The 17,026-nt window shown below is 55.8% G+C and overlaps 1 protein-coding gene across 3 annotated transcripts in view; it reads left to right on the top strand.

Annotated features, from left to right (window-relative positions):
- The window catches only part of MIGA2 (mitoguardin 2), a 28,286-nt gene extending 12,776 nt beyond the window's left edge, over positions 1 to 15,510 (top strand). For 2 of the 3 annotated variants that reach the window (XM_046022597.1, XM_046022596.1), the window contains exons 7-16: positions 1,557 to 1,674; positions 3,420 to 3,520; positions 4,065 to 4,180; positions 5,108 to 5,180; positions 5,328 to 5,414; positions 10,284 to 10,382; positions 10,695 to 10,829; positions 11,546 to 11,599; positions 12,350 to 12,466; positions 12,684 to 15,508. In XM_046022597.1, the coding sequence (XP_045878553.1) occupies positions 1,557 to 1,674; positions 3,420 to 3,520; positions 4,065 to 4,180; positions 5,108 to 5,180; positions 5,328 to 5,414; positions 10,284 to 10,382; positions 10,695 to 10,829; positions 11,546 to 11,599; positions 12,350 to 12,466; positions 12,684 to 12,890 (1,107 nt within the window). In that variant the 3' untranslated portion in view covers positions 12,891 to 15,508. Of the gene's footprint in view, positions 1 to 1,556; positions 1,675 to 3,419; positions 3,521 to 4,064; positions 4,181 to 5,107; positions 5,181 to 5,327; positions 5,415 to 10,283; positions 10,383 to 10,694; positions 10,830 to 11,545; positions 11,600 to 12,349; positions 12,467 to 12,683 lie in introns of all 3 variants that reach the window. The other variant, XM_046022595.1, reaches the window with a different exon arrangement.
- Positions 15,511 to 17,026: the final 1,516 nt, after the last annotated feature.

Raw genomic sequence — 17,026 nt, 5'->3', positions numbered from 1 at the left:
GGCTCAGGTCATGATCTCAGGGTCCTGGGATCGAGCCCCGCATCGGGCTCTCTGCTCAGCGGGGAGCCTGCTTCCTCCTCTCTCTCTGCCTGCCTCTCTGCCTACTTGTGATCTCTGTCTGTCAAAGAAATAAAAATAAACCTTTAAAAAAAAAAAAAGAGTGGAATTTGAACCCAGCTCTTTCTGGGATCCTGACTGTGCTTTTATTATAATGATCTTGTTATCATCCGTACACGCTATGTTATATATGTACGTTACATGTTATATATTACATATTATAGTTTATGTGTTATATATGTTATATATTATATCATAATGATGGTTATAATAATCAACACTTACTGGTCATCACCATGGGCCAGCCTTGCGTGAAGAGCTCTGCATACCTTCTCTCCTTCATGTTTTCCCTAAAATCCTGGAAGTAGGTACTCTCATCTCAGTTGATAGGTAAGGAAACAGAGGCTTAGAATGAGGAAGTAATTTACTTGAGGTCATAGCATTTGGAGCTGGTGGTGCTGGGGCCAGAGCCCAGGTCAGCATTGTTCAGCAGGAAGCCACATAGCTCATTTAAAATTTCTTAGAGACCACACTAACAAGCAAAAAAGAAACTGGTAAAATCAGTTTTAATAATACATTTTATTATTTGTTTATTTCTTTTAAGTAGGCTCCATGCCCAGTGTAGAGCTCAATGTGGGCCTTGAACTCATGACTCCAAGATCCTTGAACTCATGACTCCTGAGCTCAGATCAAGAGTCAGACGTTCAACCGACTGAGCCACTTAGGCGTTCCTTAACAAGGCATTTTATGTAACCTAGTATATGGAGAATATTACCATATCAACATGTGATCAATGTGGAACATCACTGAAATATTTTATTTATTTATTATTAGAGAGAGAGACAGAGATAGTGAGAGAGAACATGAACAGGGAGGAGAGGGAGAAGCAGGCTCTCTGCTGAGCAGGGAGCCCAACGTGGGACTTGCTCCCAGGACCACGGGATCATGACCTGAGCTGAAGGCAGATGCTTACCCGACTGAGATACCCAGGCACCCCTTATTTTATTTATTTTTAAATATTTGCTTGAGACAGAGTGCGTTTGCACGTGCGCACGCTTGCAATGGGGAGGGGCAGAGGGAGAGAGCCGAGCTCAAGTAGACTCCTGCTGAGCACAGAGCCTGATGGAGGATTCGATCCCACGGCCCTGAGATCATGACCTGAGCCGAAACCAAGAGTCAGACACTTCACTGAGTGAGCCACCCACGCGCCCCGCGATGTTTTAGAGTATTTTTGTTCGTGGTTTCTTGGTACTAGGTATTTTTGATCGGTGTGTCTTTATACTTAGGGGACATGTCCATTGGGACAGACCACATTCCCAGGGCTCCTTCGCCATCTGTGTCTGGTGGTTCCTATGCTGGGCAGCTCCGCTCTAGACATGTGCTCCTGCTGCTGGGTCCCAGATCCTGCTCCCCTTTCCCGCCGCCATCATTGGTGAGGGGGGACCGTTTGCCTGGGGAGTGTGGAGGGCCCGAGCTGATGTTCATTGTCTTAATTCCAGCCAGAGTCCCAGCGAAGGGAGTTTGCAGAGAAGCTGGAGTCCCTGCTACACCGGGCTTACCACCTGCAGGAGGAGTTTGGGTCCACCTTCCCGGCCGACAGCGTGCTGCTGGACCTTGGTGAGCTGGCCTCGTTGCAGGCTGGGGTGGGACGGGTCTTGAGAGACAGGGCGGAGGTAGCAGGTGGCAGGGGAACTGGGGTGTGGCTCCCTCCGAGTCCTCAGAGCCTTTGGACCTCATTCGATCGGTGCCTTATACGTAGATGGGGAACAGGCCTTAAGGGACAGAAGCTTTGTTTTGTTTTGTTTCTGTGTTTTAAGATTTTTTTTTAAATTTTTTTAAAATTTTTATTTATTTGACAGAGAGAGAGATCACAAGTAGGCAGAGAGGTAGACAGAGAGAGGAGGAAGCAGGCTCCCTGTGGAGCAGAGAGCCCGATGCGGGGCTCGATCCCAGGACCCTGAGATCATGACCTGAGCCGAAGGCAGCGGCTTAATCCACTGAGCCACCCAGGCGCCCCTGTGTTTTAAGATTTTATCTTGTCTTATTTTTTTAAAGATTTTATTCCTTTATTTGAGAGAGAGAGCACAGAGGGAGAGTGAGAGGGAGAAACCGACTCCCTACTGAGCGGAGAGCCCAATGCGGGACTCGATCCTAGGACCCTGAGATCATGACCTGAGCCCAAGGCGGCCGCTTAACCGACTGAGCCACCCAGGCGCCCTCAAGATTTTATTTTTAAGTCATCTCTACAGCCCCAACCCGAGACTGAGAGTCACATGCTGTACTAGCAGAGCCAGCCAGGTGCTGGAGTGTCCTTCTCCATGTGGTAGGCAGGAGCAGGGCTTGGCGAGGCCCCGGGAGTCCCCGGCCACTGTGCCTTGGCCCATCCCTTCGGGAGCAGGCCTTCAGGCATGTGTTTCAGCATCTCCCCTGACGGGTTCTAGCCCTCTTCGGTGGGTACCAGGCGGGCAGAAGGGATGGCCCATCTGGAGGTTAGTTGCAAACAGGTCTTACTGTTGGTCCCCCCAACCCCACTGAGGTCAAGGCACGTGACATCAGGGAGAGAGAATGAAGCTGTTTGGCCGGACAGCCAGTGTTCTGGTGCCCCCGGTGTGCTGCACCCCGTGCAGTGAGTGGACCCCAGGACCCTTCTCTGGGTGCTGTCAGCTCTGGGGGGGGAGCATCCGACTCCTGTGTCCAGCTGTCCAGCTCAGCCAGTGGTGACACAGGCCTGGCGAGGGCCTTTGACAGTGACGCATCCTCCCACGGCCTGTCCCCAGTGGCTTTCCGCAGCGAGGAGCCCTGCATCCTCTGGCCTCCCCATGTGGCAGAGAAGGCTGGTGGGGCCTTTAAGGCCATGGCCTCTGGTTCTCTGTTCGACAGAACTTTCCTAAAAGCCCCGAAGGCCCAGAGCCCCGCAGCCCCTGAGTAGACGAGGCTAGAAACACCGAGTCCACGACCGATGCGTTCCTTGAGCTCTCTGTCATCAGTGGTTAAGTTTCAGTTTGTCAGAGAGGGGAGTGCGGTCGCGCAGGGCCACACAGTACGGCAGAGCCTGCCTGAGCAGGGTTCAGGAGCCCTCGGGCCTTGGGGTGCGGCGCTGTGGCCGTCGGCAGGCCCCCTCAGCAGCCCACTTCCACAGCTGACTGTGCCCACCTCCAGCGGTACCGGAACATCGAAAGAAGCCTGTCGTTTGAGGCGCTGAGCCCAGAATCTTCTCGCGCATGTGTTCAGTACCGGCAGCCGTGCGATCGGCGGCCCCAGGCAGCCCATAATCAGGTGTCGGTCGCTTTGCGCGCGCGCGTTCCAAAAAGCCCGGTGATTTCGGAGTCTCGGCTCAGCCCTTCTCTTCCTGCTCTTGCCAGAGCGGACCCTCATGCTGCCCCTGACCGAGGGCTCCTTGCATCTACGGGCGGACGATGAGGACAGCCTGACCTCCGAGGATTCCTTCTTCTCCGCTACTGAGGTGAGGGGGGGTGGGGTCGAGGGGCAGAGAGGGAGGGCGGCGGGGAGAGTGGAGCCCGGGCCCTGTGGGACTGTCACCATGAGCCCTGGGTCATGGGAAAGTGAAGGCATTTCCTCTGACAGGAGCAAAATTTGGCAGTCCCCACAAGTGCTGCTCCCCAGGGACCCCACGCACTGGCTGGAGACAGGGAGGCGTGAGAAGCCAGGGGTCCTGGGTCCTGTGGGGGAGGGCCGGGGTCTCCACCCACGTGGCCCCGGCGCATGCCGACCTCTCCCGTCGTCCACCGCGTGCCCACGGCTTGGCATTAGTCTCCTGCCATGGCCACGTGTGTCAGGCCCAGCCACCTGCCTGGCGTGAGAAGATGTGGGCACCTGTCCAGTCGATGGTCCCTTTGGGTCAGGCCCCTGGCGGAGGTGGGGACGTGGAGGGTCAGCGCTGGACTCAGATCGAGGCCTCTTGCCTGTTGGGTCAGTGTCCCCTGGGCAGGCACCCACGCTCCCTAGGCGGTGACCCCACCTTCCTCTTCCTGTGTGCCTTCCCCCAGCTCTTTGAGTCCCTGCAGGCGGGAGATGACCTGATCCCACTCTCCAGGCCGGCTGCCGCTTACGAAGAGGCCCTGCAGCTGGTGAAGGAGGGCAGGGTGCCATGCCGGACCCTCAGGCGAGTGTGTGGGGAGGAGGCGGGGAGCAGGGGCAGGTGGGGCGGGCCCTGTCCCCCTGCGACCGGAGGCCAGAGAGGCCGGCAGGGCCCCGGCGGAGGCTCCTGGCCCAGCCAGGGAGGGTCTAGAAAGGCCTGGAGTTCTAAGACAGGCAGGCCTACAACTAACAACCGCAAATTAATATAATTAATTAGTGAAATAATAGTTGTTTCTACTTATTCTAAGTTATCACAGGGATCTAACCACAGAAATGCAGTGGGTTTTCTTCCAAAGCCATGCCCTGAAGTAATCTGTCTCCGCCGTGGCCCTGCAGCCGGGCCCCGGGGACACACAGACCTGATTCCTTCCAAGTTCTGTCTCTTCAGAGCATGTGGCCCTGGACGAGTTGCCTCACCCGCCTCGGCCTCGGCGTCCACATCTGTGGCATTTTTAGGTTTCTGAATCCATCTTAAGTTAATTTTGCTGTTCGATGTGGAACTCAGAGAACTCAGCTTTTGGCCATGACTCCGGGTTGAAGTACATGTGTTTAAAGTTCGCTGACTGAAAATAAGGTTGAGAGTCCTGGTTCCCCGGTGTGGATGAGGGGAGCCAGCCCAGGGGGTCCTGCAGCTGCCCCAGAAGGGGTGACAGCAGGGAGCAGATGGGTCACTCCAGTCCTCTGCCCAAGAGCATCCGTGGCCAGCTGGGGCCTGAAGGAGCCCGAGGACAGCCCAACTCCCAGGGCCCAGACCCGCCAGCTGTGCTCAGTGCCACTGAGGACAACACGCCCTCAGAGATTCTGTGTGTCCAGTCAGCCTCTTCCCTTCGGTCTGGGGGGCACCGAGGCCTAGAGGCAGGCAGGCACTCGCCCATGGTCGTACTGCCCGTCTGAGGTAGGACCACTCAGGGCTCCCCCCGACCCCGGCGTGACTGACTGTGCTGCTCCTCAGGACTGAGCTGCTAGGCTGCTACAGTGACCAGGACTTTCTGGCCAAGCTGCATTGTGTGCGGCAAGCCTTCGAGGTGGGTGTCGGGGGCACCTGGAGAGGACAGAGCCGGGGCTGGGGGGCCGTCGGGCACACCTGCCTCCCCTGCACAGATGGGTCATGGGTCCGCCCCATTATACGGACTTTGCTGCCAGCTCGCTCCCCTCCCTTCCTCATTCCTTAGGGTCTTCTAGAAGACAAGAGCAACCAACTTTTCTTCGGGGAGGTTGGCCGGCAGATGGTGACGGGCCTGATGACCAAAGCCGAGAAGGTAGCTTTTTTCAGGTTTTCTTCCTACCTTAGCTTTTTATTTTTATTTTTTTATTTTTATTTTTATTTTTTTTAAGATTTTATTTATTTATTTGACAGAGAGAGAGATCACAAGCAGGCAGAGAGGCAGGCAGAGAGAGAGGGGAAGCAGGCTCCCCGCTGAGCAGAGAGCCCAACGCGGGGCTCGATCCCAGGACCCTGAGATCATGACCTGAGCCGAAGGCAGCAGCTTAAACCACTGAGCCACCCAGGCGCCTACCTTGGCTTTTTAAATTTTAACTTTTGTAACTTTTATTTGGTTCTGTTTAAAAAAAAAAAAAAAGCCCAGGACGCCTGGGCGGTTCGATCAGTTAAGCATCTGTCTATTGATTTCGGCTCAGGTCATGATCTCCGGGTCATTGGATTGAACCCTTGACTGGGCTTCCTCTCCTGCCCTTCACCACCCCACTCGCACTCACGCCTTCTGTCTCTCTCTCAGATGAATAAATAAATCTTTTTTTTTTTTTAAGATTTTATTTATTTATTTGACAGAGACCACAAGTAAGCAGAGAGGCAGGCAGAGAGAGGAAGGGAAGCAGGCTCCCCGCTGAGCAGAGAGCCCGATGCAGGGCTCGATTCCAGGATCCGGGGATCGTGACCTAAGCCGAAGACAGAGGCTTTAACCCACTGAGCCACCCAGGCGCCCTGAATAAATTAATCTTAAAAAAAAAAAAGCCCAGGGGCGCCTGGGTGGCTCAGTGGGTTAAAGCCTCTGCCTTCGGCTCAGGTCATGATCTCAGGGTCCTGGGATCGAGCCCCACATCGGGCTCTCTGCTCAGCGGGGAGCCTGCTTCCTCCTCTCTCTCTCTGCCTGCCTCTCTGCCTACTTGTGATCTCTATCTGTCGAATAAATAAAAAAATAAAAATCTAAAAAAAAAAAAAAAGCCCAATCTGAAAGCAAACTGAGGAGCTTTGACTTCATCCTGAAAGCTCGGGGGTGGGGGGGCTGGGAAAAGCTTGGGGGCGGGTTTCCTGTGCTGATTCTGAAAAATACCGTTCTGTGTTGCTCTTATTTCTGATGATACGGTCACTCAGTTTTATACAGTTCAGCGACTCCCAAAATGCAAACCTTAGAAGGCCTCCCTGAACCTGCCAGGGGAAGCTACCACCCCAGTCAGCTGTTTCTCCTCCCCGGTTTCACAGACTAACCTTGAACATGGTTATTTAATTTCCTAAGTTCCCTACAGACTGTTCTGCAGCTGTGTTTTGTTGTGTAAGAGTATATCTTGTCTCTCCGGCTCATGTTGGCAGATGCAGTCACTCTTACTGATTGCATAGTGCTCCCTCGGGCAGGCTCGCCGTGGTTCAGCTGGTCCTGAGGCCAAGGGCCATTTGGGTTGTGATTTTCCACTGTTGCACCGCTATTACGATCCGTCTGTTAGGGACCTCTTTAGGGACCTGTGGTTTTCTGTGGGGTAGAGCCCAGCTGTGGCAGTACGATGTCTCGGGCACATCTGGGTTTTGCCAGTCTGCTCTCGGAAATGCCCTGCCAGCCAGCAGCGTAATCGAGTGTGTCCTTATGTGACATCAAATGTAAGGCGTTGGTAATTGGACGTTAGTAACCCTTTTAATGTATGTTATGCATCCTTTCATGTTTCTTTGATTATTAATAAGGCTGTGTGAATTTTCACGTTTATAGGCCACTTGTTGGAGCAAAGCCCCTGAGAACACCTCTCCCCTGAGTCCTTTTCACCTCACCTGTCCAGCTAGTGGTTCTAACATGCACCTCTGGGGGCCCCTGACTGGCTCAGTCAGAGGAACATGAGACTCTTGATCCCGGGGTCATGAGTTCAAGCCCTACTTTGGAGGCAGAGATTACTTAAATAAACTTCTAAAAACAAGTAAATAAAAAATAAAACACGCCTCTGACCACATCACCCAACTGCCTGAAAATGTTCCCTTGTTCCCACTGCCCTTGAGGGAAAGACCAAACTTTGTTTCGTGGCTGGCTGCCACACACCCTTTGCCCTGTCCAGACTGAAGGGCTCAGGTTTTATTTATTTATTTTAATTTAATTAATTTATTTTTAAAAAAGATTTCATTTATTTATTTGACAGACAGAGAACTGTCTTTTAAAACTGTTATTTATTTGATAGGCAGAGAGAGAAAGAGGAGGAAGCAGGCTTCCTACCGAGCAGAGAGCCCAATGCAGGGCTCTATCCCAAGACCCTGGGATCATGACCTGAACCGAAGGCAGAGGCTTTAACCCACTGAGCCACCCAGGTGCCCCTTATTTTATTTTTTAAAAAAGATTTTATTTATTTATTTGACACAGAGAGAGAGAGATCACAAGTAGGCAGAGACGGGGGAAGTAGGCTCCCTGCCGAGCAGAGAGCCCAATGTGGGGGCTCGATCCCAGGACCCTGAGATCATGACCTGAACCCTGAACTGAAGGCAGAGGCTTAACCGGTTCACTGAGCCACCCAGGCGCCCTATTTATTTATGTTTAAAGATTTTTTTTATTTGAGAGAGGGAGAGCAAATGGCCGGGGGGGGGGCGCAGAGGGACAGGCAGATTCCCCACTGAGCGGGGAGCCCGCTGTGCCAAAGTTGGATGCTTACCTGACCGAGCCACCTGGGTGCCCCGAAGGGCTCAGGCTCTTACTGTCTACCTGTACCAGACTTTCTCCCCAGTCTGGGCCTTCGCCTACGCTGGTCCCTCTGTGCCAGGAACACTGCTGCCCAGAGCCGTTGTCAGCTGCTCTGCTGTAAAGACACACGTGGGAATATGAAGTGTATTTATAGGATTTAATGAGTGGAAAGGTGAACCCCTGCGTACCCAGCACCCAAGCTAGGAAGTAGAACTTACACCAGCGTCTGGAAGCTTCCTGGTCCCCATTCCTTCCCCTTCTCCTGGGTTCCCCGTCTTTTAAGTTCCTGCTAACCATCTGTCTCCCCAGGAGGGCTTTGCCAAGAGTCCTCGGGCTCACGCTGCAGCGCCGCCCCATCACCCGTCATCCTGTTGGCAGGTTGTTCTCTCTCACTACTTGCCAAGCTCCCCGAGGGCCAGGACCACAGCTGCCCCAGCACAGGTGTGTGCCCGGCCCAGGGCCTGGCGCGGGGCAGGTGCTCCCTAAGTGTTCCTGATTATTCTTCCAGAAGCTGCTGTTGACCCAGCAACGAGCCCAGTGCTTTATCATGTGTCTTTACCTCTAGCTGATCATTTGGTCCTGACCACAGTCTCTGCTCGGTGGATAAGGAGACACTCGGTGGATAAGGGGAGGGCCAGGGGCTTGCCCGGGTCCCTTAGCCAGGGAAGGGCAGAGTTGGCATTTGAACCCAGGTTGGCCTGACTTCAGCCTAGCCCTTGGCCTGTTCTCTGGGGCCTCCCAACACGGGGAAGGAGTGAACAAGTGAAGGAAGGGCAGGTGAGGGCGGAGTGGGTACCAAGCGCTTAGCAGGTGTCCGTGCTCCGTGGCCCTCCCCCAGGGGCCTGGAGGCGCGGCTGTCCTCGCTCATCCCAGTGTGGGATGTAGGTTTCATGAAGAGCTGGGGGGCAGCTCTCGAGGGCGGGGCCTGCACTCAGCCCTGGGACCCCAGCAGGCAGGTGGAGCCAGGGTGAACCCTCACCCCATCCTGCCCTCTGCCGGGAGGGTGCTCATTCTGTGGGCAGCACCCAGGCTCTTGCTAGATCAGCCCCCGTCATTGCTGCGTGTCCATGGGCCAGACCTGCGCCCTCCCCGAGCCTCCTCACCTAACGTGTACGTGAGCGTGTCCTGGGGACTTGGGGAGAGCGTGTCAGACGTGCTGGGCCAGCAGCCCTCATCTTCATCGTCCCCTTTTACAGGTGAAGCAACTGAGGCTCAGGGATTAAGGCATGGTCTGGGGTCATTCTAGCAAATTCTCTTCAAAACTTAATGAAAATAGGGTTTTTTTTTAATTACAAAAATATTCATTTTAGCAAAACCCAACAGACACATAAAAGCAAAAAGAAAATTTGTCCCCTGCTGCACCACGTTCCCATTGGTGAACACCTGTCTCGTGGCTCCTCTCCCCAGGCTTCTGTGTAAGTGGCATCAACCTGCCTGTGCTCTTCTGTGTCAGCTGCGTCCTGCCTGGCTCTCGGCCACATCACTGATGTCCCAAAGCCTCAGCGTGCCTTTCTGTAGAGTGGGTGTGCTGGTGGGCTGTCCCTCTTAGTACCACAAGTTAGATATGTTGATCCGTGTGAGGAAAGACCGTGGCCCACCCCAGCCTCCCAGGTCCGCCCGTGCACACCCCTGTGTGTGCACATCCCTGCGTGTGCACGTCCTGTCACACGCCCCAGCTCCAGCTCCCGGCCCCAGAGCGCGTAGGATGTATCCGTGCGCCAACAGCAGCGGTAGGTCTTAGACACTGTTGGTCATTTAGGTCCAGGCGCTGGACTGATGGTGTTGCGTGCGTGAGCTCACTGACTCCTTCAGAGCAGGCCCACGAGTGTGGGCCGTAGCTTCTCCCGCTTCATCAGGGACACCCTGGGCACGAAGATTTTCATCTCTGGCTGCTTGACTCAGCTTCCTGTCCTCATGCATCTTTGCAAAGTGAGTGCACGCTGCCGAGTGCGTGCATCTCCCGGGCGGCGTTTGGCGCTCGGTTGTGAGTTGGTGTGAGATGTCGTGGGGTGTGCCGTTGTTGGATCTCTCCCAGAGAGGTCCTGGTCTCTGAGAGGCACACTGCGGTGGTCAGAGGACACGTCTTGCCCGATTTTCTCGATGGCCGCCGCTCCAGCATCGACCTCAGCCCCACCTTGGCTCGTCCCTCCACGGGCCTGTTCTGCCTGTTCCTGTGGATCTCGCCCAGGTGAGCCTTGGAGCCTCTCTCATGACCACAACGGGCTGTGCTTCTCCCCACAGAGCCCCAAAGGCTTCCTGGAGAGTTACGAGGAGATGATGGGCTATGCCCTACGGCCCGAGACCTGGGCTACCACGCGGCTGGAGCTGGAGGGCCGTGGGGTGAGTCGGTTTATGCTGAGCCCCGGGGCCACGGGGTCCCTCATACCTGAGATCCTTGACGGGAGGGGGTGCCTGTGCGGAGCTCCACATTAATTCCGAGGCCTGAGATGGGCCCGTCGCTGCTGTTGGCCCTCGGGTCCTGCCCTGCTGCGGGCCCAGGCTCTGCCAGCTGTGCCCCATTGTGGCCCGGAGATGTGGCCACTCACCCGTGTGTTCCCACCCAGGCCCCCACGCGCCCGCGCCTCTCTGGACTCGGTCTTCCCATCCGGACAGTGGGCCTGCAGCCTTCAGAGCATCCCTGCCCTCTCACAGGTGGTGTGCATGAGCTTCTTTGACATTGTGCTGGACTTCATACTCATGGACGCCTTTGAGGACCTGGAGAACCCCCCATCCTCGGTGCTCGCTGTCCTGAGGAACCGGTGGCTGTCAGACAGCTTCAAGGAGACGGTGGGTGGCTGCCCTCCGCGTCCAACATGCACTCACATCACCCCATGCCTTGGCCCAGACTCTGCTCTCCTCCCTCCCTGGCTTTGGGCACCAAGCCTGCCCCCCCCCGCCTCCCCTCGTCAGGCAGCAGTCATTGCTCTGGGCAGGTTCCCCTTGCCCGCATGACGTGCAGCTCCCAAACCTCGGCAGACCAGGTATCTGCTTTGGACCAGCTTCCCAGGGGACCCTGCTGTTCTCTGCGCCCGTTCAGAACCCGCAGGGTGGGCGTTTTCCTTCTGCATCGTGGTCTCCATTAATTCTACCCCATGTCAATGCATCTTACTGAGTTAAGACATAGGAAAGAAAAAGGAACAGCGGGAGATGTTGAATGTGGGCCCCGTGGGGCAGGCGTGACCTGGGGCTGGTCTTTACGCAGTTTGCGGGTCTGCACAACCTCTGAATGAGGTGGGCGTGCTGGGTCGTGGCCATTTTACAGAGAAGGAAACTGAGGTCTGGGGAAGTTCCGTGGTGAGCGCAGAGGCCTGCAGCCATGAGGGTTGGCATCAGGATTCCGGGTTAGGTGTGGCCAGTGCCGGACTGAGGGGCGGGAGGCAACAGAGCGGAGGCACCAAGCCCCGTCTTCCTGCTTGGGCTGATGGGAGCTAGGGGACATAGCTCGGGGCTGCAGCCATGGCCTGGCCTTCTGAAACCTGGCCGGGGTCCCATCTTTGGTTTAGGCTCTGGCCACTGCTTGCTGGTCAGTCTTGAAAGCCAAGAGGAGACTGCTGATGGTGAGTGACCCCCTCGGGCCCCGGGCGTGGCCCCCACCTCAGATGACCATTGGGTGTGCACTAGCCCTTGTTCTAGGGCCAGGCTGGCGTGGGGAGGGGTGGTCAGAGGAATGGGGCTGGTGCAGGGACATCTTGCTAAGCCCCCAGGCTCTGCTGTACCTCTGTCCTCCGCCACAGCACTGGCCCCCCGTCTTGCTGTTCTCTGTCCCTTGACCAGGAGGACCGCAAAGATGCACATAGTTGTGCTTCCTCTCCTCCCTGGGACCCCGCACAGCACGGGCCAGCAGGACCTGGGGGAGGACTCACAGGGGAAAGGGCATCCTTGAGGGAGGGGAGGCGCCTGGCTTGGTCGAGGCATCTGGTGGGGGCAGGGCGCCCCGGGAGCAGGCAGAGCAGCCTCCCTCCAACCTCCAGGCTGCTGTTATCTGCTCCCCCAGGCGGCGACTGGCTGCTCTATCTAGGCTGCGATCCATGGCTCCCCTCTGCCAGCCAGGCTCGGCTGCCCGGCAAATACCAGCCGCCACTGCCGAGTTCACTGGGCACTTCCTGTGCTGAGCCCACCCCGCCCCCTCCCCATGCAGTCCTCCCAGTAGCCTCGAGGTTACCCCCGTTCTGCAGAGGTGAAAGCCCCTATTGCTTGCCTGGGGTCACCCAGCAAGCCCTCAACTGAGCCAGCTCTTCGCCAGGCCCCCTGGGCCTGGCTGCCTCCCCCTGCCGGCGTCTCAGCTCTCAGCTTCTCCACTTTTCCAGGTGCCCGATGGCTTCATCTCTCATTTCTACTCCGTATCGGAGCACGTTAGCCCCGTCCTAGCCTTCGGCTTCCTTGGACCCAAGCCCCAGCTCGCAGAAGTCTGTGCTTTCTTCAAGGTAAACAGGGGGCGTGGCCCACCTGGGCTGTTGGGTGCGCGGGGGGTGCCCGGGGAGAGCCTGACCCACGTGGGTCTGCAGCAAGCACAGCGTGGGGTGCGGAGCCTATGGACGGGCTGGTGCTCCGGTAGCCCGGGAGGGGCTTGGGGCGGTCGGGAGGGCGTCTGTGCAGGGGAGCGGGGCCCAAAGCCCCGGCTGACGCCAGCCTGGCCCCCAGCACCAGATCGTGCAGTACCTGCGGGACATGTTCGACCTGGACAACGTGCGCTACACGTCCGTGCCGGCGCTGGCAGACGACATCCTGCAGCTGTCCCGGCGCCGCAGCGAAATCCTGCTGGGCTACTTGGGGGCACCCGTGGCCAGCAGCGTGGGTGTCAACGGGGCACTGCCCCGAGAGAACGGGCCCCTGGGGGAGCTGCAGTAGCGGTGGGGGCAGGCCTGCAGTAGGGGGGGCGCCTGGGTCTCGTCTTTGAGGGCGAGCGCAGAGAGAAGGCTGTTCCTCCCCTCCTCTGGGTTGGCATGGAAGGGCCGGGAGATCCATGGCCGTCGGCAGTGGCAGAGCCTGGGCCTTGGTGGCCAAGGGTGATTGCCCCTGACCTTGTCCCTCGTCCTCATTTGGGAATCCCTGCCAGCTGCCTCGGAGAGGGTTGGAGCCCCTGGGAGCCCACCTGACTGCCCTCAGCTATCCCTGGGGGAAGCGGCGGCCGGACCAGTGACCTGCGGGGCCCGAGGGAGAGGAAGGTGGTGGGAGAGAGGGGGTGGTATTGTGAGGAGAGGTGGGACATGCAGAGCTGCGATGGCCTTGGTGGGGGACCCCAAAACCTCCCCCGACCCCAGGGCTGCTGATGAAGGGGGCTGTGGGAGATGGGGCGGCAGGGCTCTGCGGCAAAGGCCACAATGTCCTAGACAGAAGGGACCTGGGCTAGGCGGCTGCCCAGTCCCGCCGGCCACCACCCCGGAATGTTGACAGCTTCAGAGAGGGAGGGTGGGGCCACAGAGTGCCAGGGGAACCCCTTGGGGAGTGGCATGCCTAGACCATCCGAGGGTGGGACAGGGCAGGTCGACTTTCCTTGTCCTCAAGTCTGGGCAGGGACTGGGCCCTTGGCAAACCCAAGCACGAAACCAGAATGCTGTCCTCTGACATGCCCTTGTCCTGCCAGAGAGTTATTTCTCTTTCCCCTTTGCCACCACCAAAGACAGACAGGGGAGGGGGGGCTGGTTCTCCCGCCCCACCCTCCTGCCTCCGTGAGCCTGGAACCCCTGGGTGGTGCTAGGGCGGGCTGGAGGCTCCGACCAGGGCTTATCTCAGGCCTGTTGCCTGTGCTGCCATTGGTGGCCGGGGGCCCAGGGACCAGTCAGGGAGGTCAGAGGACACACAGGGCTGGACCGAATCCCCAGCCCTCATTAAGCCAGGCACTTTGCCTTTGGCTCGACACATAAATGCTCTAGCTGGGCAGTGGCTGGTCCTACAGCCGTCCCCACGTTGTCCCCACATTGTCCCCACATCTGCGGGGTGTTGTCAGCCCTGCAGACTTATCTCACAGTGTTTTCACCAGAGGTGGGATGTTTTATTTATTGCCTTAACACTTTATTTTGAGGTCTGCCCCTTTCAGGCCGAGAAGCCTCCCAGAGACACAGAGGCCTCCTTGGTCTCTGTACTCCGGAGGCTGGTTCCCCAGACCAGGGCCCCTAGCCCCTGAATGGCAGAGGGGTCCCGGCAGGGAGAGAGAGGAGAAACAGAAGGGCGGTGTGGGCCCAGCCCATCAGCTCTGAGCCCAGTCCTCTGCACACTCCCCCCTGCTCCCCAGGCTGGGGGATCCTGTGTCCAGCCAGGGCTCCCACTCTCCAAGGTTGGTGCCCAGAAGGAGCAGCCTCCTGGGTGGGGAGGCCCGGGGTGGCCCTCCTCCCCTCCAGCCCCACATTCCATTCATTTGCACTTACCCTGCGCTGTGAATGTCATTTTGGGCCGGGGCCCCGGCCTCTCTGATTTGCTCCCGAATCACTCAGAGCGGCATCTTCGTTTTGTTTTTGTTTACGCGTCCGTGCACTGCGTCAGGCACTGGATTTGTTGCAGCTTCCAACTTTTGTGTGGTAGAGTGTGTGTGCATCGACTTCCAAATAAATGATTTAAACAGTGACCTTCTGGGGCGCCTGGGTGGCTCAGTGAGTTCAGCCTGGGATCAAGTCCCGCATCGGGCTCTCTACTCAGTGGGTAATCTGCTTTTCTCTCTCTCTCTCTGTCTCTCAAACGGGGGATCTTAAAAAAAAAAAAAAGTTTAAAAACAATGCCCTTCCATGTGGCCATGCTGCTGGGTACATGTGTGGCCATATGCTTCCTGGGCCACCACTGGGGACTCGCTCTTGGGGTGCAGCGGGTGGAGTTTCCAAGAGGGCAAAGGTGGAGGGAAGCTTGGTGGGGGCTGTGAGCCCCCTTGGGGCCACGTGGCAGCCTGGCAGGGTCAATGGGTCCCAAGGCAGGGATGGCCCCCGGGTTTGGGGGGCCAAGTGGGGGAGTGTTAGCACAGTGCTTAAGGGCACAGATGGGGACGGCCTGGGTGTCGATCCAGTTCAGGCAGCATCTGGGTAATGTCTCTTCTCTCTGGGCCCCAGAGTCCGCATCTAGAAGATACAGGTTTGGCTCAGCTGTGGGGGCCAGGGGGGTGGGGCAGGCTGAGGTTCAGTCACTGTAGAGCCGGGGCCAAAGGCTGGAACGGGTAGGAATGGACCAGATCCAAGCCAACTAGATTGGGTGTTTTCACAGTCAGACCTCAGGAGGTTTATAGGAAAGGCACTCAAAAAAACCTTCACTTTGAAAATTTTAAATGTACAGCAAAGTTAAAAGGAAAATCCTAGAAAGGACACCCATCAAACCAACACCTTGAATCCTTCATTTACATTTTGCCATATTTACATCATGTAAATACATCTCTAAAACATTTCAGGGCGCCTGGGTGGCTCCGTGGGTTAAGCTTCTGCCTTCGGCTCAGGTCATGATCTCAGGGTCTTGGGATCAAGCCTTGCGTCAGGCTCTCTGCTCAACCGGGAACCTGCTTCCCCCTCTCTGCCTGCTTGTGATCTCTCTGTCAAATAAATAAATAAAAACTTAAAAAAATAAAAAATATTTCAGAGTGTGGGACATGGACTTCACCCCTAAACAGTTGAACGGGAAAATCTTAAATAAGGTAGCTTTCTGGCATGACCATAACGCCATAATCATGCCTAGGAAAATATTACTGGTAACTATTATCTGCTAAGGTTCTGAAAAAAAGCTTTTCCTGATGGGACTGGAGGTGGCCTTCAGTTCCACCTGAAGAAGAGGACAGATGCTTTCTTTTACTGTTCCCGTTGCTGACTCGAGTGAGGACCTGATCCTTACCTCCAATGCTGGCAAATAAGTTTGCATTCAACGGTTTTATTAAGGTACAATTTATATGCTATAAAGTGCACTTGCTCTAATTATTTTTTATTTTTTAAAAATTTTATATATATGTAGGGGCACTGGGTGGCTCAGTCGTTGGGTGTCTGCCTTCGGCTCAGGTCATGATCCTGGGATCCTGGGATCTAGTCCCGTATCAGGCTCCCTGCTGCGCGGGAAGCCTGCTTCTTCCTCTCCCACTCTCCCTGCTTGTGTTCTTTCTCTCACTGTGTTTCACTCTGTGAAATAAATAAAACCTTTTTTTTTTTTAAGATTTTATTTATTTATTTGACGGAGAGATGACAAGGAGGCAGAGAGGCAGGCAGAGTGAGAGGGGTGAAGCAGGCTCGCTGCCGAGCAGAGAGCCCGATGCGGGGCTCGATCCCGGAACCCCGGGATCATGACCTGAGCCGAAGGCAGAGGCTTTAACCCACTGAGCCACCCAGGCGCCCTGTTAAATAAAACCTTTTTAAAAAATTTATATATATTAAAAAAATGTTTTTAAGTAGGCTCCACCCCCACATGGAGTCAATGTGGGGCTCGAACTCGTGACCTGAGATCGAGACCTGAGCTGAGATCAAGAGTCAGATGCTCAACCAACTGAGCCACCCAGATGTCCCAAATTTAATTATTTTTTAAAGTAAATTTACAGAGGTGGGCAACTGTAATCAGAATATAATTTTAGAATAGTCCCATCACCCCAAAAAGACCCTTTGTGCCCAGTTGCAGTAAATTCCCTGGCCTCCGGGACCCCACCCATGCATGTTCTCTCTCCACTTGCCTTTCCTGGGCATTTCTGTAAATGGAATCAAGTGTGTGGTCTTTTGTGCTTGGCTTCTTTATATAGAACCACATTTTTGAGATCCATCCATTTTATCGCACGTCTTCGTATTCTATTTTTCGGTTACTCAGCAGCATTCCGCAGTGAGGTTTCCCCCTTCTTTTTTGCACACCAGTATGGATTCATGAGTTTAAACTTATTTGGTAACTTACAGTCACTTGCAGTCATTCTGGAGATGCTCAAATGGTCACAAAATTGACCACCAGGAGCACCTTTGAGCTGGCTCCTGGGTCTTTTTGACACCCCCTCCCCCAATCAGTCTTTGAGCACTCCCTTCCCAGCCTAAGATGTCCCAGGAAACTCA

Source organism: Meles meles, chromosome 11 (assembly GCF_922984935.1).
Source record: "Meles meles chromosome 11, mMelMel3.1 paternal haplotype, whole genome shotgun sequence".
Classification (NCBI taxonomy): domain Eukaryota; kingdom Metazoa; phylum Chordata; class Mammalia; order Carnivora; family Mustelidae; genus Meles; species Meles meles.
Note: the sequence above shows the minus strand (reverse complement) of the source record. Positions and strands in the feature narration are given on the sequence as shown.